Raw genomic sequence first — 26,194 nt, forward strand, 5'->3', positions numbered from 1 at the left:
TAACCTGCTGGATAACCGCGGAAGGTCGCGCTAAAAGTAAAGGAAACGACTTAGGTATAAGCGCTAGAAGTTCTGGGAATTGTAGTCAAGATGCTCTATGGCACCTCCGGACAGTGCTCAACGGCAAAGGCGGGAAAACTACAACTTCCAGCATACCCTGCGACCCCTTTCTTTACTCACGCTCCCCCTTCCGCCCCACCCAGCGACTGTTCGCTTCCGCCCATTTTCTCTGCCGCTTAGCCTGACTAGAAAGGGTGGTCCAGCGGCGGAAGAGTCTGACGCTGTCCTGAAAGGGTGGGCTCGGTGTGGAAGAGGTGAGGGTGTCCCAATCCGTTTGGGCCGCGTATCTGGTGTAGTCTCTCTGCAAACATGTCCTTTCCCCCTTATTCTCTGAGGCGTCCCTAGACCTCCAGGCCCGACTCTTCCAGTCGGAGCGACCGAGTACGCTGCGAGCCCGAGTACCCTCGAGGTTGGGGCTGTGAGTGAGCCTCGACATTTGATTTTGAAAGAGCGTTTAGTCCGCCAGCGATCCGCCGGGCTCTGGCGACTGCAGTAGATGCGTGGCTTCCTGGACATGCCGCTTGTAGAGTGTTCCTAGGTTAACCCACATTTCTCGGTCTCCGTTCATAGCCTCACATGTGGGAGCCTGGCTCAGAAGATGATAATTGAATCTGAAGCTAACTTCTCGGTAGCTGGTTTCTGAAATGTCCTGAGGCAGGGAGCGAGTTGGTTGTGGATTTTTTTTTTTTTTTTTTTTTGCTGATGCCTGTTGTCCTTCCTTTGTCTTGTACCTCGGATTTGCTTCCCTGTCTTGTGGGCTCTCAGTAAACCGGTGACGATAGGGACAAACCTCTGCTGTGTTTGAAATCATGTTGAAGCACCTTTTCCAGTCACTGTTAAAATTGTACGTGGTTGCTGCAACTTCTAGAGCCATTAAGTCTTTATCATTATCTCTTTACTTGGCAAGTAAATTTAGGTTTTGATTTGGCTAGAAGTACAAATTGGTGTCAAGTATCCCCTGCGGTTGCATGGTTAAAAACGATTCCAGAAACCCTCTGGTGGATTATTGGGTGTGTTAGACACATTCTGTGCTTATCTGTAGGTATTTAGAGATATTTCTTTACTGCCCTTGTTTTCCCTAGAGTAAAACAGAAGAACCATGCATGAGAGGAGGCAGAAAACCTGGATTAAAGAAGCAATTAGCAAAGTGGTTTTGGTACCTAATTCTTTTGTGCCTCATCTTCCTCATCAGTGAGATAGAGGTAGAATCTGCCAGGCCTACCTTACAGAGATGTTGTGAGCATGGGAGTGCTCTGTTAAGTTGGCATGTGTGCCAGGGACATTTACATGCTCTATGTGCACCTTCATTGTTGGTGATGGTCACTAGTGTCTAATTTTTTTCATCTTTAGGATTGCTTAAAAGTGTTTTCTTTTTAGCTTTTTCTAAGTACCATGATGCTTTATTAATACAAATTAATACTGAGCATTAATTTTGTGTCAGACACTAAGTACTCCACATGTATGAAAGCATTTTACAAGCTAGGGGTCTGTTACACCCAATTTACAGATGAGGAACCAAGATGGAAAGGTGTCAGTAAAATATCCTGTACTAAGAAGAACTGCTCTTTAGTATTTACTTTCTGCTAGGTGTTCCCTGAGTCCTATTTCTTCTTCACTGCAGTCCTGTGAGGTAGGATAGCATTTTCTCCAAGTCTTAGAAGTAAAACTATTTACCCAGTTTGCTCGGAATTGGGAAACCAAGATTTGAATTCAAGGCTGCTTACTATAGAGCCTGTGCTGGTACCATCTTGAAGGATGATTTCATTACATCTGTCAGCTTTTTTATTTGGCTTTACATGTACAAAAGAATTTTTAAGTTACATCTGGGTTCAGTAGCAATTGACTAGTGATGTCTGCCATGGGAAGGAATCAGACATTAGAAAATTCCCACTGCACCTTTGCAATCCCTATACCCCCTGAAAACACAATAGTCAGGAAGTGAGAGTACAGATGATTTCCTGGCTTACAGTGGTTTGACTTAGGATTTTTCAGCTTTTTGATGATGTGAAAGTGATACACATCCAGTAGAAGCCATAGTATGAATTTTGAATATGGATCTTTTCCTGGGCTGGCAATATACACCCTATACTCTTGTGATGCTGGGCAGTGGGAAGGGAGCTACAGCGCCCCGCCAGCCACATGATCACAAGACTGGACAACTGGTACATTAAACTGTTTTGCATCCACACAGCCATTCTGGTTTTTCACTTTCAGTACAGTAGTTGATAAATTACACGAGATATTTAACACTATATTATAAAATAGGCCTTGCGTTAGATAATCTTGCCCAACTGTAGGCTAATATAAGTGTTCTAAGCATGTTGAAGGTAGGCTAGGCTAAGCCACGATGTTCAGCGTTTTCAACTTAGGATATTTTCAACTTAGGTTTGGTTTATCAGGATGTTAACCCCATTGTAAATCAAGGAATATCTGTAGAGTATGTTAAGGGCCATCAGAAGCTTCAACAAGGCTGCCGTGATGAGTGTAGGTCAAGCTTCTGTTGTGAAAGATACCATTGAAATAAAAAGAAAAGCAAATTAATTCTTTAGAATTTAATCCTGTGTAGCCTTTAGAGTTCTTTTTGTTGCTTTTGGAGTTTTGGTTACTCTGTCTTAGTGTTTCCTGGTATTTTAAAAAAATATTTATTTTGAGAGAGCATGCATGAGCAGGCAGAAGGGTAGAGACAGGAGAGATAGAATCCTAATCTGGCTATTTGCTATTAGCGCTAAGCCCTACATGGGGCTCAATCCCAGAAACTGTGAGATCATGACCTGAGCTGAAGTCAAGAGTCACTTAACCAACTGAGCCACCCAGGCACTCCACTGTTTCTTAGTTTAAACCAGTTTTCACTCTGTCCAGTTTACATTGATAATTTTTTTCAAAGTGAAATCTAATTTTAGAATAGTGATAAGAGGGACTTGTGGTATTTTGACTGCTTCTTTATATATTTTCTTAGCCATGCCCTCAGTTCCCAAATTTTGGCCAATACTTGTCGATAAGTTAATCATAATTTGAAGATACAGGCAGGATAATTCTGCTTCGTTTAATCTTTGCTTTCTTTCTTCTGACATTTGGCAAGCATATACGAGAGCAAGGGCCAGTTTTATTCACTGTAGTATTCCCAGAGCCCAGAATAGTGCCTCAAAGATGGCACTCAGTATTAGATATATGTTGAATACAGGAATGCAATTTTTATCTGTTTTGTAGATACCTTTTCTTTAATCTTTTAAATGTATATTTTTGAGAGAGAGGGGAGAGTGAGCAGGGGAGGAGCAGAGAGAGAGGGAGACAGGATCCAAGCAGGCTCCACACTGTCAGTGCAGAGCCCCATGTGGGGCTCGAACTCACAAACCTTGAGATCATGACCTGAGCCGAAGTTGGGCACTTAACTGACTGAGCCACGCAGGCACCCCGGTTTTATTGATATTTTGATCTTGTGTATTCAGCAAAATTTGGGATGCAATTTGGGATACATTCTTATAACACTTGCCTGTCTTGTACTGTTACCTTTATACACATCTATGCTGAATACCCCAGCTCTGTTGTATGGTCCTTCAGAAGGGGACTGTGTCTTCCACTTTTTTTTTTAATGTTTATTTTTGAGAGACAGAGACAGAGTGCGAACAGGAGGGGGCAGAGAGAGAGGGAGACACAGAATCTGAAGCAGGCTCCAGGCTCTGAGCTGTCAGCACAGAGCCCGATGCTGGGCTCAAACTCACGAAGCATGAGATCATGACCTGAGCCAAAGTTGGACGCTTAACCGACTCAGCCACCCCGGTGCCCATATCTTGCATTTTTAAATATCCCTCACAGCACCTGGAAGAGTACCTTGAACAACATACGTATTCTAGGCAGAAATGCTGATGCATAGGAGCACATGTACCCCAGTGTTCATAGCAGAACTCTCAACAATTGCTAAAACATGGAAAGAGCCTAAGTGTCCATCAATGGACGAATGGATCAAGAAGATGTGGTTTATCTATACCATGGAAAACTACATGGCAATGAGAACCAATGAAATCTGGCCATGTGTAGCAACATGGATGGACCTTGAGGTTGTTATGCTTAGCAAAATAAGTCNATTAGAGGATCAAAAGTATGATTTGATCAGCTGGAGACCCAAAGATCTGATTTTATGTGGCAGATTCAGTATTTACTTTATCTAATTCTTTTAAACATCCCCCAATTACTGGGGTGTGGGCTGGGAGGGAGAGTTTGTAGTGAAGGAAACTAAAGCTTTTGGAGCTCTGTGGGAAGCAATTCAGGAAGAGACATGTATCTGTCTTACTCTCACAACAGATGAATCGGACAAAAGGTGATGAGGAGGAGTACTGGAATAGCTCCAAGTTCAAGGCTTTCACCTTTGATGATGAAGATGATGAACTCTCACAGGTGGGTTTTCATGAGCAATTGCTGCAGATCATACCACCTCCGCAGTGCCACTCAAATTCTTTCTCCTTGTATCCTTGGTAACCTGGGTTTTGACCATGTCTTCATTAGTCCCAGAAATGTTTTGGGTCAGACCTTTAGAAATATCTTCATAGAAAAGAGCCAGAAAGATTGTAAAACTCAACTTTCTGCCCTCTTTCTTTTATTCTTAAGGTGATTTATTCCTTTCAGTTTCTTTTTTCCTTCAGAACCCCAAGTCTTACATCATGTGGTATAGTTGTTATTTTTGAACAATGAACTGGATTGAAAGTTGTCTTTATTGCATCTATTTTACAAATGGGGAAACATTTATTTTTGGAGAGAAGGATAAACTCACTCAGGTTTACACAGTAAGTCAATGCCAGGAAATATGATTAGAACTTTTTTTTTTTAAAGAGTTTTTTTTTAATGTTTATTTGTGGGGGGCAGACAGAGAGGGGCATATAGGATCTGAAGCGGGCTCCACACTGACTCAGCAGGGAGCCCAATGCAGGGCTCGAACCCACAGACTGTGAGATCATGACCTGACTCAAGTCAGATGCTCAACCAACTGAGCCACCCAGGTGTCCCAAGAGTTTTGGGTTTTAAGTTTATTTATTTATTTTGAGAGAGAGAGGTTGAGAGAGTCCGTGCATGTGCTCTAGGGCAGGGCAGAAAGAGAGAAGGAGAGAGAGAATCCCAAGCAGACTCTGCACTGTAAGTGCACCGCCTGACATGGGGCTGGATCCCATGAACTGTGAGATCATGACCTGAGCTGAAATCAAGAGTCGGAACTGACTGAGCCAGCCAGGTGCCCCATGATTAGAACTTAAAAGCAGCTTTGATTCCTTCTAACTCTTGCCACTGGACCACAGTGTTGGCTAAAGAACAATTTGTTTTCCTGGCAGATATCTGGCAGGCTAGATTGCAAAGGGTGAAAGTGTTGTCCATCTGTAAGTTCCAGTTGCTCAGCTGCCTTGGTTGTCAAGGAGCTAGGTAGGAGATACTGCTTGCCTGAGTGCCCTGCCTTATGTCCCTCTGCAGTTAAAGGAATCCAAGAGAGCAGTGAATAGTCTTCGAGACTTCGTGGATGACGATGATGACGATGACCTGGAGAGAGTCAGCTGGAGTGGGGAGCCGGTGGGAAGTAAGTAGAAGAGGCTATAGGAGGGGATTGAGATTCAGGGTTCTTGTCACTAATGAAGCCTCCATTTGTTGTCCCCTCAGTGCTTGTCAGGAAGGGGAATGAGGGTAGACTATTTTCAGATGAGCATACATTTGGAAATTTAACCTCGGAGGATACTTGACAAAATAGCAGTAGTTCCCATATGGCTGTCTAGGTCTGCTATCTTAGGGATAATGCTTCGCTGGCTATTTCGGAGTGCTTGTTAAAGTTACATTCCTAGGCTTCACTCCAGAGACTTTGATTTAGTAGGTCTCGGGGGTGGGTGTCTTAATTTGTAATAGGTACCTTAAGTGCTTCTAATATGCAGCCGTATTTGGGGGTGCTGGCTTACTTGCTCCTAACTGGCCGGCAGGACTGACTTCCTTAGACACCAAGTCTCACCGTCTAGCTGTTTTATAATACCACTTAACACTCTTGCAGGGTCCATCTGATTTTTGAAAATATTAAATTTTTTTTAATATAGGAAATATCACACTTTAAAGTATTTTAGGCACACAGTGAAAAGTTTCCCTCCCACACATCATGCATCTACTATTCTCAGTCCCTGCTATCCCAAAACACTGCTGTGGTTTGCTTCCTGTGTGTTCAACTAAAGATTCTTTTTACATTTGGAAATGCATATAGGAATATGTATATTCTTATTCCCTCTTTTACACCAACGGTAGCATGCTTTATACCCTGCTCTTTTCACTTGACAATATAGCTTGGAGATCGTTCCATATCAGTACATAAAGAAGTTTCTCGTCTCTCTTAAAACAGCAGCATCGTATTACATTGTATGGATTTACCATAATTTGTTTAACCTGTCCACTTTTGATGAATTTTAGATTGTGTCCAATCTTTTATTGTTTATACTGCTATCAATAACCTTGTTTTCTGCCCATGTATGAGTATGTGGAAGATCAATTCTCTAGTGAAATCACTGGCAGAGGGTATTTGCATCCGCATGGGTTAGATATTGCCAAATTGTTCTCCACAGGGGATGCACCAGTGTGCCCCCATCAGCGATGTTTGAGTCTCCCTGTTTCCCCACAGCCTTGCCAACACAGGGTATTATCGCACTCTGGGTCTTTGCCAATCTTACAGGGGCCAGTGGTATCTCAGTGCACTTTTACTTTGTGTAATTCTCCTATTAAGAGTAAGTTTGAGCATCGTTTATAGCCATTTGAATTTCCTTTCCTGTGATCCATTTGTTAATTTTCTTTCTCCTTTTTCTGTTGATGAGTCGATTTGATTTTTATCCTTTCCCCCTACTTCAATTTTTTAAGTCCATGTCAATAACAGACCGGGGCCTCTGGTGAAAAACTTTTAGTACTTATCAGCATGCTGTATGTCAAGGATTATTTTGGATGAGAATCACTGATTTAGTTCTTACTGTCTCACAGGTATCTCATGGTCCATCAAAGAGACTGCTGGTAACAGTGGGTCAAACCAGGAGGGTCGTGAACAGCTCAAGAGTCGAAACAGTTTCTCTTCCTATGCACAACTACCCAAACCTACTTCTACCTACTCCCTGAGCAGCTTTTTTAGAGGTAAAGAGTGATCGTTCAAGGGCTAGGGGGCCCTCCTCTCTTTTCCAAAAGAAAAAAAAAAGCACTCAGTTTATAATTTTCGTTTACTCTTGAAGAAAAAGATGACTGAAGGATAAAGAATTATCTTTGGAACTGGCAGTTAGGGATTAGAAGTGGGAGAAGAGAGACATTCAGAGGCATTGGGCTGGGTTTCAGGAACATCATGTACAAAACTGACATTAGCTCTGTGGCAGCTACTGAAGAAATTTACGTAGGTCAGGATCCCTGCCTGCCCCTGTGCATTGCTGTTGGGAACCCTTGTCCACTCCTGGTGGGGATATAAAATGGTCTAACCACTGTGGAAGACAGTGTGGCAGTTCCTTAAAAAAAAGTAAGCCTGACATACAAGGACAAATACTGTATGATTCCATTTCTATAAAATACCTTTTATAGTTTGATTCATCAAGACTGTAAAATAGTGGTGACCAGGGGCTGGAGGTGAGGAGGAATGGGGAGTTGTTGTCTCATGGGTACAGAGTCTTAGTTTGGGATGATGAGAAAGTCCTAGAGATGGAGAGTGGTGATGGTTGTCCCGTGTGAATGTACTTAGTGCTACCAAACTGCATTTAAGAATGGTAGAGAATGTTTATCTCATATATATTTTACCACAATTAAAAAAAAATTTTCTCCCTGACTTTGTTTTCCATGGCACCTCAAATTTCTGAAGTTGAATGGAGGTTTGTTTTAAGCCTTGAGTTCCCACATTGTATAAAAAACGTTCTATACATACTGCATCCTTAGCCAAGTGAAATGACTCTGGTTGGAACTATTGACTTCTCTCCTTATATGTTCTTTACTTCCAGGGAGAACTAGACCTGGAAGTTTCCAGTCCCTTTCTGATGGTAAGCATTGACCCTCTGCTCTGGAGTTTTAGGCGAGATGTTTCTGAGATGGGGTACAGTCTGCGGGGTCATGGGAACAGGTGGTAACTAGATGAAATTTTTTCTGAGTCTACCACCATTATTAGAGACACTTTCTGATTTTGAGTAAGGAGGTCAAGATCTGGCTTTAGGGGCAAGGGGTGACTTCTAGGGATGCTGTCTCTGGGGAGGAGCTGAGATCTACTTTGGGCCATAAAGATGCCTTGGGACCTCATAAGTCAAAAAAATGCATATGAGAAGGAAGCAGTAGAGGAGGGGAATGACATGAAGATGGTGTCCTTCTGAATCAGCTGCCTATTTTTTCCAGCTCTGTCGGACACACCCGCCAAAAGCTATGCTCCAGAGCTGGGCAGACCTAAGGGGGAGTACAGGGTAAGTTCTATCTTAACACTGGTGTGACACTTTACGCGGTGCAGAGTGTTTGACATACATTACCTTGCTTGACCTGAATGTATTGAGCAGCTATTACTTTTAACTTTTTTGTAGAGAAGAAAACTGGATTTCTAAATATCAGGGCTTGCCTTGGGTTTCACAGCTATTAAGTGGTGGAAGTGGGACTCACAGTCTGTTTCCTCACTCTGTCCTAGCACACTTCCCGTATCCATTATACTGCCCTTTGAAGGCTGTATTTTGAAACTTTCGATTGCTGTGGTCTAGAAGCTTGGTGGAGCTAGTGTTCCCAAGAAGCACATAAAGTAAATTGATTCATAAGGAAGAAAGTATATCATAAGATCAGAAGAGAAACATGTCTCCTTCTTTCCTTCTGTCTACATAGCCATTAATTAGAATCCCAAAATGTGACTAATTCTATCTAGGGGGTGGAATCCTGAACCGGTAGGCATAGGGTGATGGTTTTGTTGGTTGGTTCTTTCTGTTTTTGATCCAGCTCTTCTTGCCTATATTTCCCTGTTTTTTGTTTTTTTTTTTTTTTTTTNGCATTCAAAAGTCTCTCATGGTTTGCTTCTCTCCCTTTCCCCCACCATTTCCGCCCTTCTTCTCCCCCTTGTTCCTCCGTCAAGTTCCTCCTAATCCTCCTATACGTGCAAACATATGATATTTGTCCTTCTCTGCCTGACTTATTTCGCTCAGCATAACACCCTCAAGGTCCATCCATGTTGCTACACATGGCCAGATTTCATTGTTTCTCATTGCCATGTAGTATTCCATGGTATAGATAAACCACATCTTCTTGTTGATCCATTCATCTATATTTCCCTGTTCTGATTTCTTCAGAAACTCACAAAAAGACCACCCCATTCTTCATTTTTTTTTTTTTTTTTTTTTTTTTCTTTNTTTTTTTTTTATCCATTCCCTCCCACAAAATATTTCCCATTAGGGAATAAAGATACGAGTTTTAAGTGAGGAGCTGGCGCACTGATAATGCTGATCCCTTAACTTCCTGAGATTCGTGTGTTGCTAATATTCCAGGATTACAGCAATGACTGGAGCCCCAGTGACACGGTGCGACGCCTTCGGAAGGGCAAGGTAAGGCCACTGGAGAGAGAACTCTTGGGGGAAAAGAGCACCATGGCTGGGAGAAAATGTTTTCAAAATACATACATTATAAAGGATTTTTATCGAGAATATATAAAGAACAATGATTGTCTTCAGTAAGAAGATAAACAACTCCGTGAAAGACTTGGTGCAAGATTTAACCAGCTATGTCAAAAAAAGATACGAGAAAAGCCAAAGAGCACTGGAAAAGTTCTTCCACATTAACAGTTATCAAGAAAATGTGAATTAAATCTGTGAGTTACCACTGTATAGCCACTAGAATGCCTAAATTTAAAAGTATTGATCATACCAAGCATTGCGAGGCTGTGGAGGAGCCAGAACTCTGCTACACTGACAGCAAGAAGGGGAAATGTTAAAACTACTCTGGAAAATAGTCTGGCACTTAAGAATTTCAACATAAACGTAATTTCATTGCTAGACGTTTACAATCTGAGGTAAACAAAAACTTATGTTCAAAGACTTGTACGGGGCGCCTGGGTGGCTTAGTCGGTTAAGCGTCCGACTTTCGCTTAGGTCATGATCTCGTGGTTCGTGGGTTCGAGCCCCGTGTCGGGCTCTGTGCTGACTGCCAGCTTAGAGCCTGGAGCCTGTTTCAGTCTGTGACTCCCTCTCTCTCTGACCCTCCCCTGCTCACGCTGTCTCTCTCTCTCTCCTAGAAATAAATAAAAAATAAAAAAATAAAAAAAATAAAATAAAGACTTGTACACAAATTTTTAACAGGTTCATTGAAAATAGCCCCCAAAGTGGAAATAACCCAAATATCCTTCAGGAGATAAATGGATAAATGGTGATATGTCCATATGATGGAAAACAATTTACCAGTGAATAGGAATAAATTAGTAGTACTCACCACAACGTATAGATTCATCTCAGCAGTGTGATCTTGAGGGGCACCTGGCTGGCTCAGTCAGTAGAGCAAGCATGTGTCTCTAGATCTCAGGGTCATGAATTCAAGCCCCATGTTGGGTATGGAGCCTACTTAAAAAAAAAAAAGTGAAATTGCATAAAGGAAGCCAGATGTAAAAGAGTACATATTGTGTGATTCTGTGTCTGAAATCCTAGAAAAGGGAAAACTTTAGTGACTGAAAACAGATGAGTGGTTGTGAGGGGCTAGGGATGGAGGTGGGGGGCAGGTGTGGACATCAGAGCTGACAAAGGAGCTTTTTGGGGTGATGGAGTTGTTCTCTATCTTGATTATGGTAGTAATTACATGGAATTTTCTATGAATTTGTCAAACTCCCTGAATTCTACAGTTGAATAGGGTAGACTTTATTTATGTAAACTAATACTTTCTTAAAAAGAGAATAGGTGATCTCTTTACCCATTGACTTTGGCAAGACTTCATCAGGACATCAGGACTTCCTTGCATGTTAATTCTGTTCTTATTTTGCCAGGTCTGCTCACTAGAAAGATTCCGCTCCTTACAGGACAAGCTACAACTCCTGGAGGAAGCAGTAAGCATGCACGATGGAAATGTCATTACTGCAGTAAGTTGCTGGCTTTTGTTTGTTGTCTGTTTGATTGTTGTTTTCTCAAAGTCTAATCAGAATAGGACTTTTAACATTTTAGGTTAAGTGTCTGTAAAGATCCTAGATTTCTCTTATTTGTTTGTTTATTTCTTTATTTTTTGCAGTAAATGGCTTTTGTTTGTTTGTCTATTTTAAGAGAGGGGAAGGAGAGCATAGAAGGGGGGGGGGGGGGTGAGACAAAATCCGGAGCAGGCTCTGCACTGTGAGCGCAGAGCTTATTGCGCGACTTGAACTCACAAACTGTGAACCAAAACCAAGAGTTGGATACATAACTGACTGAGCCACCCAGCTGTCCTCTCAATTCCTCTTAAAATGTAGGATTCTCAGTAATACATGCTTTGAGGCTCAGCTGGCAGGGACATGCATTGTATGTGGAACTCTTGATTATAATCGGGAAGCAGCAGGTTGGCTTCTAAAAAGTAATTTGAGAGAGAAGAGGTGTGAAAGCAGTCTCTCAGAGTGGATGTCTTATGCCTGGGTGGGAATGGGCAGGTGGACTTCTCTGAGACACAGCTCAGTTCCAAATGTCCATCACCTGTCCTGTCACATAGAGAAATCTGTTGTCTGGATCTGCCAAGATGCCTAATGAGTCACTGACCTCATTCCTAGACATCAGGAGTTCAGGGCAGGGCTTTGTATTTGAAAAGTTACACAGAGTAATTTATTCTTTGTTCTCTTTTCCTCTAGGTTCTAATCTTTCTGAAGAGGACACTGAGCAAAGGTGAGCATGGGTTGAGAGAAACCTTCAGTCGACAAGATATCTGCTACATTTGAAGGGAGAATGTCATTGTGGCTCTCCTACCAGAATTCACCATCATGAAGTCTGTTTCTGAGACAGCTGGGATGGCCTAAGACTTCAGAGTATCCAGCTCATCTCTGAGGGTCGTTTTTCATCCTGTAGGGTGATAACTACATTCACTTTAAAGCGTCCCTCTTTACTAGACAGATGGATGGCTGTGTTGATTTGAGGACTTCAGAGTTCACGCTAGGTGCCTGCTGGTTGAGTTGGTGAGAACTGAAGGCTGACTGAATGGCTGAGAGTTGCCCTGGACCATGGAGTGCATTGATGGGGGATTGAGCCACAGGAATGGGTACCATTAAAAGCTGTTCCTTGCTTGTGATTGGCTCTGAGGACGTGTTTGGAATGTATGAGGCAGGAGACCCAATTTCACAGCTGAGTAATAGGCTTTAATCTTCCCCACCTAACTATTTCCTGCCTGCCAGAGATCCTCTTCCGGGAGCTGGAGGTGCGACAGGTTGCTTTGAGACATCTCATTCACTTCCTTAAAGAAATAGGGGATCAAAAGCTGCTTTTAGACCTCTTCAGGTAAGAACTGATCATTTAGTCTATAAAGTTTACTGAGTACTTTATTCAAAGCACTCTGGAGGCTACAAAGAGAAAAGACACTGTCCTTTTTTTGTTATTAGATAAGATACTGAAACGTGATGGGATAACTAATAATTCACCTCAGTCTGTGATTAAGTGACAGTGTAGCAGGTGGTTAAGAACGAGGCGCCGGAGTCAAACATACCTGCATTGAATACTGGCAACACCACTTAATTCATAGAGTGACCTTGAGCAAGTTGCCCAACTTCCCCCAAGCATCAGTTCCAAACCTGTACAGTGGAAATGATGATATCTACCTCAGCAGGTCATTGTGAAGATTAAAAGAGTTAGTGTAGGAAAAGCACTTAGCTTAGTACCTAGTCTGTATTATTAATATTTTCAGGCATTTTTTTATAAAAGACTCAGAATAAAGGTATCTTTTATTGTTTGGTCCCCAGTGATGCCAGTGAGAAGTATAGTGGAAGAGCAGAAGAAGGAAATACAAGATTTAGTCAGGATACCCAAGGAAAGCCACAGGGTAGTGGTTAGGAATTGACACTAGGTAGGATTCTAACAGGTAGAGAGGCAAGAGCTAGGTATATGTGCTGGTGGCCAGGGGCATGAGAATGTCTTCTACCATGCTTTCCTTCCTTCCCTATCTCATTCTAATCAGTAGAGACTTTCCTGCCCTTAGATTAAAATTATGTATATTATGTCCTTTCTTCAATGTCAGGGAAGGTGTTAGAACCTTTATTTAGGCTGATAATCTGGCCCATGGTAACTCCAGTTACCTAGTGACTGCAACACAGTGCAGTGATGAGCTGTCCCAAAGACTGTGGTGGGGAAAAATTACAGATGGTTAGCCAGGAGTTTGCAGAAGACATGTTCGTTGTGGCAGGCTGTTCTCTCCCTCCTTCCTTTCCTTCCTTCTTTCCCACTCAACAGGGCTTTATTAAGCATCTCCTCTAGGCCAAAGTAGTGATGTTAGCTACAGTGGTCCATTCAGAATCAGAAAGAATCAGAAGACAAAGTCTGTGTTCTCCAAGGTCTTACCACCTTTGCGATAGGCAAAACTCACTCTACACTGTACATGAAAACAACAGAGAACAATATAAAAAATCTGTTTCCAAGATTGTGCTGACAGAGAAGAGGGCTTTAATCTTTCCCAAAAAACCTTTAAGATTACTATGGGCTAAGGTTTTGTGGAGACTGTGAGCCTTTCTAGCAGACCTGTTAACCTTACAAAGTTATTACTGTCCTGCAAATGCCTTCTTGTCCTTGCTTTTTGCTCAGCTAGAGTGATCAGGGGAACAATCATACCTGATCCACCATGTGTTTTCAAAAGGTTGCTGGTAGAAATTTTAAGAAGAGGAGGGCTTATTTCACTTATGGAGGCAAATGAGTTTGAATTGTGTTGTTCCTAGAGCAGCCATCCTATTTTGTGAGGTTATACTGCCACACATCAATAGATAAAAATGCCCTGCTCCCTTCTGCTTCTTCCCAGGTTCCTAGATAGAACAGAAGAGCTTGCGGTAAGTGTGGCCTTTGTTTCAGTTGGGGACCTGTTTAACAGAAATCTAAGCCAAAACCCAGCCTCCAAGATCCCAGACTAGTTAACAATTTCCTTCCTTTGGTATTGATTGCATCCGGAAGAGAAAGGCACTGAGAAGCCTGAAAACTAAATCCAAATGATGTACTGTTGCTTTTTATATGCTCTTTTGATTGGGCTTCTGAATAAATACTCTTCTGAATAAATGAATAAAAACTGGCCTGGTCAATTTGTAATTTGTTTTTTAGTTTCTGGTTGTTTTCAGTTCCTGATTTGTAGGAGCTTTTGGGTTTTGGCTTCTAATACTAGAATATGTTGAGAGTTAAGAGGGATAAGAAAGCAGATATAGGTCAAGAAGGAAGATAGGTCAAGCCGGGATGCACCCAATACACATTTTGCCTAAGAGCTGAATGGCCGAGTGTTCAAGCTGATTTTTGGCAGATTTTCACCATTACAAAATAAACTCCTGGAACACCAGAATAAATCTGAAATTGTACCAAAAGTTTCATTATATTATTAAAATTGTAGAGATGCACTTTGAAAAGTTTGCTGTTACAGTGCAGGGGTAAGAATTCCCCAGCACGTCCATGGCAGGATTGTCCCTCTGTCTCTGCACCACACACCTGTGGTGGTATCTGTGCTTACATTCAGCTGGCATGCTTAATGATCTTGCTGACCTTCTTTGTGCAGCAGAATATAATTCAGGAAGATGTTTCAGTAATATTTTGCAAAAGGAACTTGTACTTAATATTCAAGGCATGGAACAATCTCAAAAAGTCTTAATCTGAAAATGATTGGCAGTGTGTAGCAATCATTTTGAAAAGCTCTTTGTTTACATTTTTAATTTCCGTGGAGTTGTTGTGGGTTAAAAAAAATTTTTTTTAAATATTCATTTGTTTTTGACAGAGAGAGAGACAGCATGAGCAGGGGAGGGGTAGAGAGAGGGAGACACAGAATCTGAAGCAGCTCCAGGCTCTGAGCTGTCAGCACAGAGCCCAACATGGGGCTTGAATTCATGAGCCTTGAAATCAGGATGTCAGCTGAGGTAGGACGCTTAAAAACCGACTGAGCCACCTAAAGGGCCCTAATCTTCATAGATTTGAAGCTGTAAGGAATTTTCTTCATACAGCATTCATTGATTTGAAGTTTGATTAGTGAAAATAAATGTGCTTTGGGTAATGCATTTTTCTCTAAAATTTTCTTACTTTCTTCCTATTCTCTATTATATATGAATTGAAGATTCAGATTTACACGCATGCTGTTGTATATAAATTTGGAGCTTTCCAACCTTACAAACTTGAGAATTGACAAAGCTAATGATAGTCTGCTTTCAGTTTCTCCTCACAGAGTGGAAAGTCTTTCCTGAAAGACTTAAGGCCAAATGGAGTTGAACAATAAAAATTAACTATAGCTCTCAAAGATTGCTTTCTTTAATACTAGGAATGATTATATACCAAACATTTTATGAAGATTAGATCATGACATAATCTCTATTATTCTATTTTATGTTATCATTTACATTTTTATATACTTGTTTCTAAAAGGATATGCTGTCCTTCCTAAAGCCAGTTTATTTTCTTAATATTCATATTAACTGTCAATTTTTTTTTAAAGATTATATTTTTAAGTAATCTCTATACCCAATGTGGGGCTCAAACTCACACCCTGAGATCAAGAGTTGCATGCTCCACTGACTGAGCCAGACAGGTGCCCCTAATCTGTTTATTTTTTAATTCTTGGAAAGTTTTTAATAATTGTACATAAAATCACAACATTTACAACCATCATAAATTATTGCATCAATTAGCTCTTATAATAATAAGTAGGGATTTTTTAAATTATTTTTATTTTTTAATGTTTATTTTAGAGAGAGAGTACTCACGTGCAATAGGGGAGAGACAGAGAAAGAGACAGAGGATCCGAAGTGGGCTCTGTACTGACAGCAGAGAGCCCCAGAGCCTGATGCCAGGCTCGAACTCAGGAATTGTGAGATTATGACCTGAGCTGAAGTCAGACACTTAACCGACTGAGCCACCCAGGTGCCCCAAATAGGGATTTAATCTTTAGTTCCTTTTTTAGAATTCCAAAACAGAAAGCACATGAGGAGATTGTCTTTCAGAGTTCTGTGTAGAACCTATGGTATTTGAATGTGAGCCTTCAGGTGTCAACAGTGAATGAGATGACATGTCTTGTTCGTGTTACTGATGTTTAATTACTAGATATTTACAGGATAATGCTTCCATTGATTGTGTACAAGGTCAAGGATGCCAAAACTAATGTTGAAGTAAGCATTTAACTCTTTGGCCTTTCAAAAGGTTAAGGTTGAAGCAAAAGCTGGTTTTAGTTACATAGTGAGGCTAAACTTTGGAGTAAAACTAGGTGCTCAACTAACTACTCAGTGCTTCATTATAGGCCAGCACTGTCCAGTAGGGCTTCCTACAATAATGGCAGTATTCTGTATCTGTGCTCTTGGATATGGTAGCCACTACTCACTTGTAGCTTTTGTGCACTTCCAAAAATGACTACTGTAACTAAGGATCTGAATTGCTTAATTTAACTTAATTAATTTAAATGTAAATGTAAACCAGACGTGGGTAGTGGTTATATATTAGATATTGCAGTTATAAATAAACCAGAGAGTGATTTTGAAGATTTTTTTTTTAAAGCAATCTCTCTAACCCTGAGATTAAGAGTTGCATGTACTGCTTACCGAGCTAGCCTGGCACCCTCGAAGAGCAATTTTGAATCACTATTCTCTCCATACCCCCATATCCATCCACACCCAGAGGAATATCTGATAATGAAGAATTTAGTTTTTAAGAATGGTATAACTAACTAAGCCTTCTAAGGAGACAAAGTAGCTCAAAGCCTGCCTTTTTTTTTTTTTTTTTTTAATTGTAGCTGTCTCATTATCGAGAGCACTTGAACATTCAGGACCCCGAGAAACGGAAAGAATTTCTTAAGACGTGCATTGGGTAAGTATGGGGGAGAAATGTTTTTAAGTATAAATATTCTTATATAGAGAAGTGAAGAGACTAAGGGGTGGATAGGTAGTTCAAGGGAAAACCCAACAGTAGGTCATATAAATAAACATCGTTAAAGATGGTCCCATTCAGTGAAGTGACTTCAGGTATGAATTCCCTAGTAGAGTTTTCACTGATGAGTAGTAAATTGAGAAAAATAAAGGCAATATAAAGAGTTTTCTACAGTTTATTTTTTTTTGAAGACTGCCTTTTATTATGGAATTGTTCCCCCTCCTCTCCCTCCTTTTTTTGGTGGTAAAATGATTTGGAATTTTTTTTATGATGTTATATATTAAAATAAAAAGTCAGTGTTGCTGGTCCTTGAGACCCCAAAGCACAAGAACCACTGATCCAGTGTAGGTGTTCATCCAGGATATAAGTCCCTGTAAAGCCAGTCCCACACATTCTTCTAGTGGTGAGCACTCACTGCTCTTGGAAGCGGCTTATGTTACTGTTGGATAACCTTCATTGCTTTAAAATGCTTTGTTATCTTGAGCTGAAACTTGCTTCCATCTGTCTTTCAAGACAGGTATAGAGTCTTCCCAGTAGGCCTTAACCCACGTTCAGAATTCATGGTTGTATTAGTCCCTCATGGGATGAGAGTGCCCGGTTTCACATTTAGAAATGTCTTTGTGCAATCCTTAATGTGAGCATTATCACATACTGGGCTGTGTCATAGTGGCCTCTGGTGAACAAGGAGAAAAGTTGGAATAGTGAAGTAACTGAAACCTATTGCTGTCTCCCTTTATCTCTTGCAAAAATTGCCTGTGGCTCAGGCTTCTCTGGGATAGTGTAACTGAGTTTCAGAATTCTTCCAGGAGTGAGTGGAGTATGGAAGTAAGGCAGCACTTTCTAAAGGGGAGATCTGTGAATTGGAAGCTTAAAATCTGGCTTCTATTCCTGGCCTTATTTCTTGACTTACCATGTATGACTTTTAGGCAAGACACTGTCCCTCAACATTTTCATGTGTAAAAATGCAGTGTTGAAGATGGGAACCCTTTATGTTTGTGTAGATCTTTGAGATCTTTATCAATCAATAAACATACTACCCTACCTTGTAATTTAATTGTACATACCTCTCTGCATAAGAAACCACAGGGCTTCACTGGGTTGTGGGTGATGAGCAGTTGGCTAGGCTCACTCACTCAGTATCTCATCGTCACCAGCTCCCACAGTGAGGTTTCTAACTCCTCAGCAAAGCCACTGATGACTACATATATTTTGTGGACTTTGAGGGTCCTTCCTTTTTCTTTTTTTAAAATTTATTTATTTTTATGTCTTTATTTTTTATTTTGAGAGACAGAGAGTGAGCAGGGGAGAGGCAGAGAGAGAGGGAGACAAAGAATCTGAAGCAGGCTCCAGGTTCTGAGCCGTCAGCACAGAGCCTGACGCGGGACTCAAATCCACGGACTGTGAGATCATGACCTGAGCCGAAGTCAGTCGCTTAACCAACTGAGCCACCCAGGCGCCCCCACCCCTTTTTTCTTTTTTTAAAGATTTTAGTTTTTTAAGTAATCTCTACATCCAGCATGGAGCTTGAACTCACAACCCTGAGATTAAGAGTCACACGCTCTACCAACTGAGCCAGCCAGGTGCTCCTCAGGATCCCTCCTGATTTGGCAAAACCTTAAATACAGAATCCTAGTCAAAGGTCTATTCTGTTTCCTGTTTCTCTCTTTGCCTTTCAGGGATGCTCTAAAGGTGCATTGAGATCAGCTTTGTGAAGCACTGTGAGCCTCTTGTGCTTACAGTGGTGTTTTGGTTTAGTTAGGTTTGTTTCTTATTTTAGTAGAGAAAGGTACTAATCTGGCTCTCTACCAGTTTGCCATTTTCAGCAGAAGATTCTACACATATTCAAGACCATTACACCCTCCTGGAACGTCAGATCATTATTGAGGTTAGACCCCTTGTCTTTATGTTTTCTGCTTCAATGCCAGGGCTCAGTGTCCCTCAGCATCTAGGAGACTTCTGTGCTCTGCCATATGTGTCATTTCCTGCTACATTCTGTGAGAGCCTTTCATTTCCTCTTTACGTGATCGCCCTTTCCCCTCCATTGTTCTCAGGAGTCCTTTTCCTTCTCACTTGCTGTTAACCTGGAAGTATTTTCTCTTCCTCCCAGAATTCCCATTTCATCCTTCTTTCTCCAGTCTTCCCCCATTCAACATGGATCTGTCATCATTTTATGGTTTTTAAACTCCCTTGGGCAATTCTGGGCAGTTTCTTTTTCTCTTCTTTGCCTCTTTCCTAGGATGGGAAGCACAACTGCTGTAGTATTTAATGTTTCTTTCCTGCCTCTACTCTGTGGAAACTGTTTTTTTTTTTTTACTTGGTTCGCTCCACCACAGGCAAATGATCGACACCTAGAATCAGCAGGACAGACTGAGATCTTCCGGAAGCACCCCCGCAAAGCTTCTATCCTCAACATGCCGTTAGTGACTACGCTTTTCTACTCCTGCTTCTACCATTACACGGAGGCTGAGGTACAGGCAAAGTGTGGAAGAAAGACCCCACACACTTGCAGTGGGCAGCAAGAGGAATATACTTTGAAGCCAGTTATTTCCATGTGCTCTTTAACGATGGGTGTGTATAGTTCTTGGAAGTCCCCTTGGAAGCTTTCCTGGCCATCAGAAGGGGGCGAGCCCAGAAGGAAAGAGGTTTGTAAGGGCTTGTGTGGCTTCCGGTGAGCTGGCATGCTAGCCTAGCGCGTTCTGTCTCACCAGTGCGGGTCCTACAGCAGTCCCTGTTTAAAGGTTCATAATTTAAAATGGTATGGTATAAAGAAGAGCAGCAGGGTGTTAAATATTTGTGAGTACTTGAAGAAATTTTATTTTTGAAGAGATTCGAGTTTAATGATCGTAGGTGGGAATGAGCATAATGGTCACAAGATTAACATAAAATTGGGAAATACACCATATGTATTAATCCAGTCTCATTTAGCCAAGTTGTGATATCCAATTAGACCTGATGGAGTTCTTCTCTTAAATTATTTTCTGTGTATAAATATCTACAGAGTGAAATGTGAAAAGAAAATGTTAGAGTGGGTGGTATTTGGGAAAGTAAGTAACACTAAAATTCCTTCTCCATTTTCATCCTAGGGGACGTTCAGCAGTCCGGTCAACCTGAAGAAGACATTTAAGGTAGATATAAATTGGTCAGTGTTGGGTAAAGTAGTCTCAAGGGTAACTCTGTGGGGTGGATGTTGCTTTGTATCCTTGTCCAGGAAGTCCCTTTATATTCATGGTTAAAGGTGGAAAGGACTGAGTTTGTGGGAAGTGAAGGAAGATTGCAACTGAATGGCTTAATGGTGGTGCTGGGGCATGGGGGTGAGGAGGTTCTTGATGACTTGAGAGATTTGTGCATTTTAAGAGGCTTCAGAATCAACCCCAAGGCATATTTTTGCCTGTCTTTTCTAGAATTCTCCCTGATGCATTTCTACTCCCTCTTAATTCCCCTGGCCTCTGCTTTTTAGATCCCAGACAAGCAGTATGTGCTGACGGCCCTGGCTGCTCGCGCCAAGCTGCGGGCCTGGCATGATGTAGATGCCCTCTTTACCACAAAGGTGGGTGCCCTGGAATCGTCTGGTGCTGCTGAGGCCTCAGAGTTGCTGTCTTGTGACCTCATGCCTCATGGAAGCTCAAGTTCTAGTTACTGGTTTACATTTTTCCTCCAACTTTTTATTTTCCAAAATGTCAAACTGAAAGAAAAGTTGAAAGAGTAGTATGATAAACACTAATAGTCTTTACTTATTTTAGTAGTTTATTAACATTTTTGCCATATCTGCCTTTTCTTTTTTCTTTTGCTGAACCATTTAAAAATGAATTGCAGACATCATGATACTTGCCTTGAATATTTAAGCATTTACTTCATTTATAACCACAATATTATCAATTTCAGGGTATTTTTTTTTTTTTAATATTTTTATTTATTTCTAGGAGAGAGAGAGAGACAGCATGAGCAGGGGAGGGTCAGAGAGAGAGGGAGATACAGACTCTGAAATAGGCTCCGAGCTCTGAGCTGGCGGTCAGCACAGAGCCCGACGCGGGGCTCGAACCCACGAACCGTGAGATCATGACCTAAGCGAAAGTCGGACACTCAACCGACTAAGCCACCCAGGCGCCCCTCAATTTCAGGGTATTTAATGTTAATTTTTTTTAAGTGTATTTATTTTGAGACAGAAGGAAGGAAAATGCAAATGGAGTGGCAGAAAGAGGGGGAGGGGCAGAGAGATAGGGAGAGAGAATTCCAGGCAGGCTCTGACGGAGGCGAGGCCTTGATCTCACGAACTGTGAGATCATGACCTGAGCTGAAATCAAGAGTTGGATGCTTAACCAACTGAGCCACCCAGGTGGCCCTTAACGTTAATATTATCATATATACAGTCTGTATTCATATTAACTCTTTAAAGCTTTTTGTTTTTGTGTTTGCTGTCAGGATCCAATCAAGGATCTTACATTACTTTGGTTGTCATGTGTCTATTTGTTTATATTTTAAATATGTTTTTTTCTACTATGGGTTTGAAATTTTTCTGTTTCTTTCCTTTGTTAGTAGGTGGTTCTGTTTGTTTTTATTTTTGTTTTTTAAGATTTTATTAAGTAGTCTCCAACCCCAGGGTGGGGCTCAAACTGACGACCCCAAGATCAAGAGCTGCATGCTCTACCAACTGAGCCAGCCGGGCCCCCCCCCACTCCACTTTTTTTGGTGGTTGTTGTTAGTTATTTAGCTGCATTAACTACCATATGATTAGTACATTAGCTAATATAACTCATATATATGTGTATATATATATATGAAACTTATATAATTAACTACCAAAACAATACATGTCCATGTCAAAATGAAATACTGTATGAGAGCATTGACAGTCTAATAACATGAAGTTCCTCATCCAATGTCTACCTTCTCCTATCTCAGTCCTGTCCTCAACACAACACTTAAAAGTTTGATGGGTAGTTTCTCAGACTGCTCCTCACAAATTTACAAACATCTTTATATGAATATAAACATGCGGAATATAGGATTTTTTCTACCCAGATAAGTTCATACTACAAGTATTGTTAAATAAATTGCTTATTTGATTTAGCCATATTTCATAGACTTTTTTCTGCCTGAAGATCCAAGAACTTATTTCCTATCTCTTACTCTTTTTCCATCCTCTTTAATTCCTTGACTTTTCTGAAAAACTCGTTTCTCTTCACTTCTCTATCTCCCACCTCCCACCCATCCACACTCACCACTGTTACTCTAGTCTGAACATAAAATGAATGGTCACAAAGTGTGTTGAGTCTTTCTTGCCTGGCTACTGCTGCCCCATCTTTCCTTTTCAGAACTGGCTAGGCTACACCAAGAAGAGAGCGCCCATTGGCTTCCATCGGGTTGTAGAAATTTTGCACAAGAACAGTGCCCCTGTCCAGGTAATGACTCCTAAAGAGAGTTGGGTACAGGATCCTCTAGGAGACCTAACTTTTAGCCTCTTCCTGGTCAATGATGGGAGACTTGACCTGCTCTAGTCTTATCTTAAAGACAGTATAGTAGCTGCAGTGGATCTTGATATAGAAACGGCCAGGGAGGGAAGTTCTACTCTGCCCTTTAGAAGGAATCCCAGACTGCCCCTCTCTGAGGAGCATCTACTGTGCTTAGCTCACGTGGAGCACTGACATATTATTCAAGTGATACAAAAAGAGAGCTCAGTGAAAAAGGACATCAGGGAGCACTGAGCACAGCACCAGATCAGATCTAGAGCACATGCGTTGCTGGCGTGGATGTCTGGCTATAGCGTAAGGCGGAGTGTGCTCTTCCTGCCTCTCCTGGGCCAGCATGGAGATACTGCATAGAGTCCACCTCACTCCCCATTGCAGAACTAGTCCTAGGGTTGATGGTGGGAACTGTAGACATCAGATATGGAACTCTTTTGCCTTCTTCAGGATTTTTTTGTGTGTATCTTTTGGAGCTCTTTGTTTTATGGGTCTGGACATCATTAATCAGAAGTACCTCTTCCCATAGATATTACAAGAGTATGTTAATCTGGTGGAAGATGTGGACACAAAGTTGAACTTAGCCACCAAATTCAAGTGCCATGATGTCGTCATTGATGTGAGTCTCTCAGAAAGGAGAAGCCCTGAGTTAGACCCTCAGTGGAGAGTGGGGAATTGTGATCTTCTCTGTCCTAGATCCTGTGGTACCTCTTTTAAGTTTGACTTTAATAAACAGAATGATCTGGCAAGAGTTAGTTTGGAGACCTGTTCTCCTATATTATTTTCCCAGCCTTTGACTGACCTCTCTTTTTTTATAAATTTGTTGCATTCAAAGAATTCATAGAACTGAATCCAGCCACATGAGCTCTCCAGTAAGAAATTCTGTAGGTGCCTGGCCCCCTGTCCTCCCACTGTAGCCTCTCAGCCTCTCTTTCAACCTTGGCCCAGTGTTGGGAGTGGCAGGAAGAAAAGGCCCTCGTGGAGAAGGTTGTTTGGAGGTTTTATTACTGTTTGTTGGTACAGACCTGCCGGGACCTGAAGGACCGTCAGCAGTTGCTAGCATACAGGAGTAAAGTGGATAAAGGATCTGCAGAAGAGGAGAAGATTGATGCCATTCTGAATAGCTCGGTGAGCAGCTACAGTTTACCCCTCCAAGCAGTCCCAGGAGATGGTCCCCAAAGTAGCATCGAGTATATATTCCCAAGGCCAAGATGGGGTCACTGTTAGCTGAGCATCATGGGTATAAGGGCCTCTGAGCCTGAGGGTCTGAAGCGCTACTTTGAAAGGCAGAAATTACTTCTGAGATGTGGGGTGATCCAGGGTTAATCTGGGGACCTTGGGCTGAGACTTCATGTAGTACCCTGATAATCGTTAAACACAGCAGGTAGGAGGTACTCATCCAGGGACTGCAGGACCAACTGCTACAGACACAGAATATCCACACAATAGTTTTCTGGGGCCAGGTATGACCTACTGGTTGGAAATAAGTGTCTGAAACAGCTTTTAGCTATTGGGGCAACACTCATCTCTCATAGCATGAAATCACTGAACTTTTTGTTAACATAGAGCTTAGCTCCCTGTTAGATATTTTGGAACCTACCCTGGGGTCATTTAAGCTAGTGAATCTCGGTCCTGAGGAAGACAGAGCCAGAATAAATGCCCTAAATCAGGCTTGTAAGATACAGAAGAGCTGTTTAATTCATCTCTGAATAACAAACTCCCCCACATATTAGAAACATTTTTCAACTTCCCCCTCCATTTTTCTTATTCTTACTTTACGAGGCTGTTAGCCTTGTTTTATTGTATTCCCCTACCTCTCTGTAGGGGTCAGTGGAAACTGATCATTGTTTGTTCTCTCCACAGCAAATTCGATGGAAGAACTAAGTGGCATTAGCTACTCTGAAACCTGCCTCATTTCTTCCTTTCCTGCCTATTAAAGTAGAGAGTGCTCTTTGTTGGGAGAATAACAGTATCGCATCGCTTTGGACCCATCATCATCAACAGGCAACGCCTGCTACTCTTAGGACAGAAACCAGCACCTGGGCACAGACAGCTTCAGACTGATCTTCTGTCCAAGAATCATCATCTATAAGGGCCAAGATCTAAAGCTTTGACTCATGAGAAAGATTCTCTCCACCTGGTGCTCAAGTGAAGGTGGGAATAATTTCTAGATTGGGCCCATATTGGGCAAGATCTCTCTTGGTCTGGGAAAAATGACTGCTCTAGCCTAGACTAAGAGGTCAGGGATCATAGGATGGCCACTCCATTCCTCTCAGCTAATTATGACCCTGGACTTGGTGCTGGACATTGGCAGTTCTGCTCTGAATGAAGTCAGAATAGAACCAAAATGGCTCTCTCCCAAGGGACCCCAGGAAAGGATGCCTGTGTAGCCAGGAGCTGTTGGAGGTGCCTGCACACCAGACTGCAGAGTCCTCCAGACAGACAGTGCCCAGACCTTGTGTTTCTTCAGCCAGTGTCGTCCTGCCACCCCAGTCTAGCCTCTGTCCGAGACTTGTTGTTCCTCTTTCACCTGCACACCACGATGGCCTTGTGTGGGAGATAAGGACATTCCCATTATCTTTTCCTCTATTTCTCCCACCCAAGACCCATAACCTTATATGGAGCTCAGATTCAGCAGTGCTGGAGAGATCTTCCTTTATGCACAAATCTCATTATTTCACTAGGAGCTTCCAGAGGGTTTACCAGGGCTAACCTCAGCAACATTTCAGACGGTTAAGATGGAGGTTTTAGTTTCATGCTTGGTTTTCAAGAGTGTATTCTGGAATGCTAGCCTCCTTGCCCTGTACCAATATCAGCCTCTCTTCTCTGTGACTGAACTGGGTCTCCTTGACATGCCTCAACCCCTAATAAAGCTGCTTCTTCCTTGATGCCTTTTCTTTTCCCTCCCAATTGTTTTGTGCAGAACAATGAAATAATTGCCCTGTCTCTTGGGACCATTACAAACCTGCCTCAGTGACTGCATTCAGTGGTCTGTCAACACACGTCAGGTCATGGAGTAATGGTGCTTATAGCAAAGTACAGCCGTGTGGTTAACAGAGTACTGAGCCTGGAGACAAAAGACCTGGCCTCTTGTCCCAGCTCTGCTGCTGACAAGCTGTGTGATGTTGGGTGAATCCCTTTCTCTCTGGACTCACTATCTTAACCTGTCATTGGGGGGCATGTTTCTCTCAGAACTTGTGGAAGTCTCTGCGCCTGTGACTGTGTGGAGTAGGTGAAATGGTAGGAAGAAGAGGAGATGTATAGAAGCACACAGCACGCTTTAGGGCATGCAGTAGCATGGAAGAATTTGGGCCCCAGGAGACTGTCCAAATCTGGAGACGCTTTGTTGCCACAACTGTTGGATGCTACTTGAATCTAGTGGGTAGAAGCAAGGGATGCTGCCAAATATCCTACCATATAGGACAGCCCCCGCCAACAAAGAATGATCCTGCCCAGAATGTCAGTAATGCAAATGCTGAGAAACCCTGCTTTACAGGGATTAGACTCATCTCTTGCTCCTCCACTTTGCAGTCCCCTTTGCAACTCCAGGTAACCTCATAGCTCCTTCCCTAATCATCCCTCTTCCTGTTGAAGAAACAGGGTTTGCTACATTGTGCTAAAGTTATTTGCTGATAATAAACCGTGTTAACTATGAACTAATATCTCAGCATTCGT

The 26,194-nt window shown here is 41.9% G+C and overlaps 1 protein-coding gene across 1 annotated transcript; it reads left to right on the forward strand.

Moving 5' to 3' along the window:
* The first annotated feature begins 219 nt into the window (after nt 1-219).
* On the forward strand, nt 220-25,407 carry VIPAS39 (VPS33B interacting protein, apical-basolateral polarity regulator, spe-39 homolog). The gene is made up of 20 exons (XM_077750751.1): nt 220-314; nt 4,360-4,452; nt 5,512-5,614; nt 7,039-7,185; nt 8,028-8,066; nt 8,413-8,477; nt 9,534-9,590; nt 11,015-11,107; nt 11,837-11,870; nt 12,374-12,476; nt 13,981-14,008; nt 16,927-17,000; nt 18,870-18,945; nt 19,394-19,528; nt 20,144-20,185; nt 20,518-20,607; nt 22,373-22,459; nt 23,049-23,138; nt 23,543-23,647; nt 24,383-25,407. The coding sequence occupies exons 2-20, from the start codon at nt 4,360-4,362 to the stop codon at nt 24,401-24,403; spliced, it is 1,482 nt and encodes a 493-aa protein (XP_077606877.1). The 5' UTR covers nt 220-314; the 3' UTR covers nt 24,404-25,407.
* Nucleotides 25,408-26,194: the final 787 nt, after the last annotated feature.

The sequence above is a fragment of the Crocuta crocuta genome, unplaced genomic scaffold (assembly GCF_008692635.1).
Source record: "Crocuta crocuta isolate KB4526 unplaced genomic scaffold, BGI_CrCroc_1.0 scaffold186, whole genome shotgun sequence".
NCBI classification, from domain to species: Eukaryota; Metazoa; Chordata; class Mammalia; order Carnivora; family Hyaenidae; genus Crocuta; species Crocuta crocuta.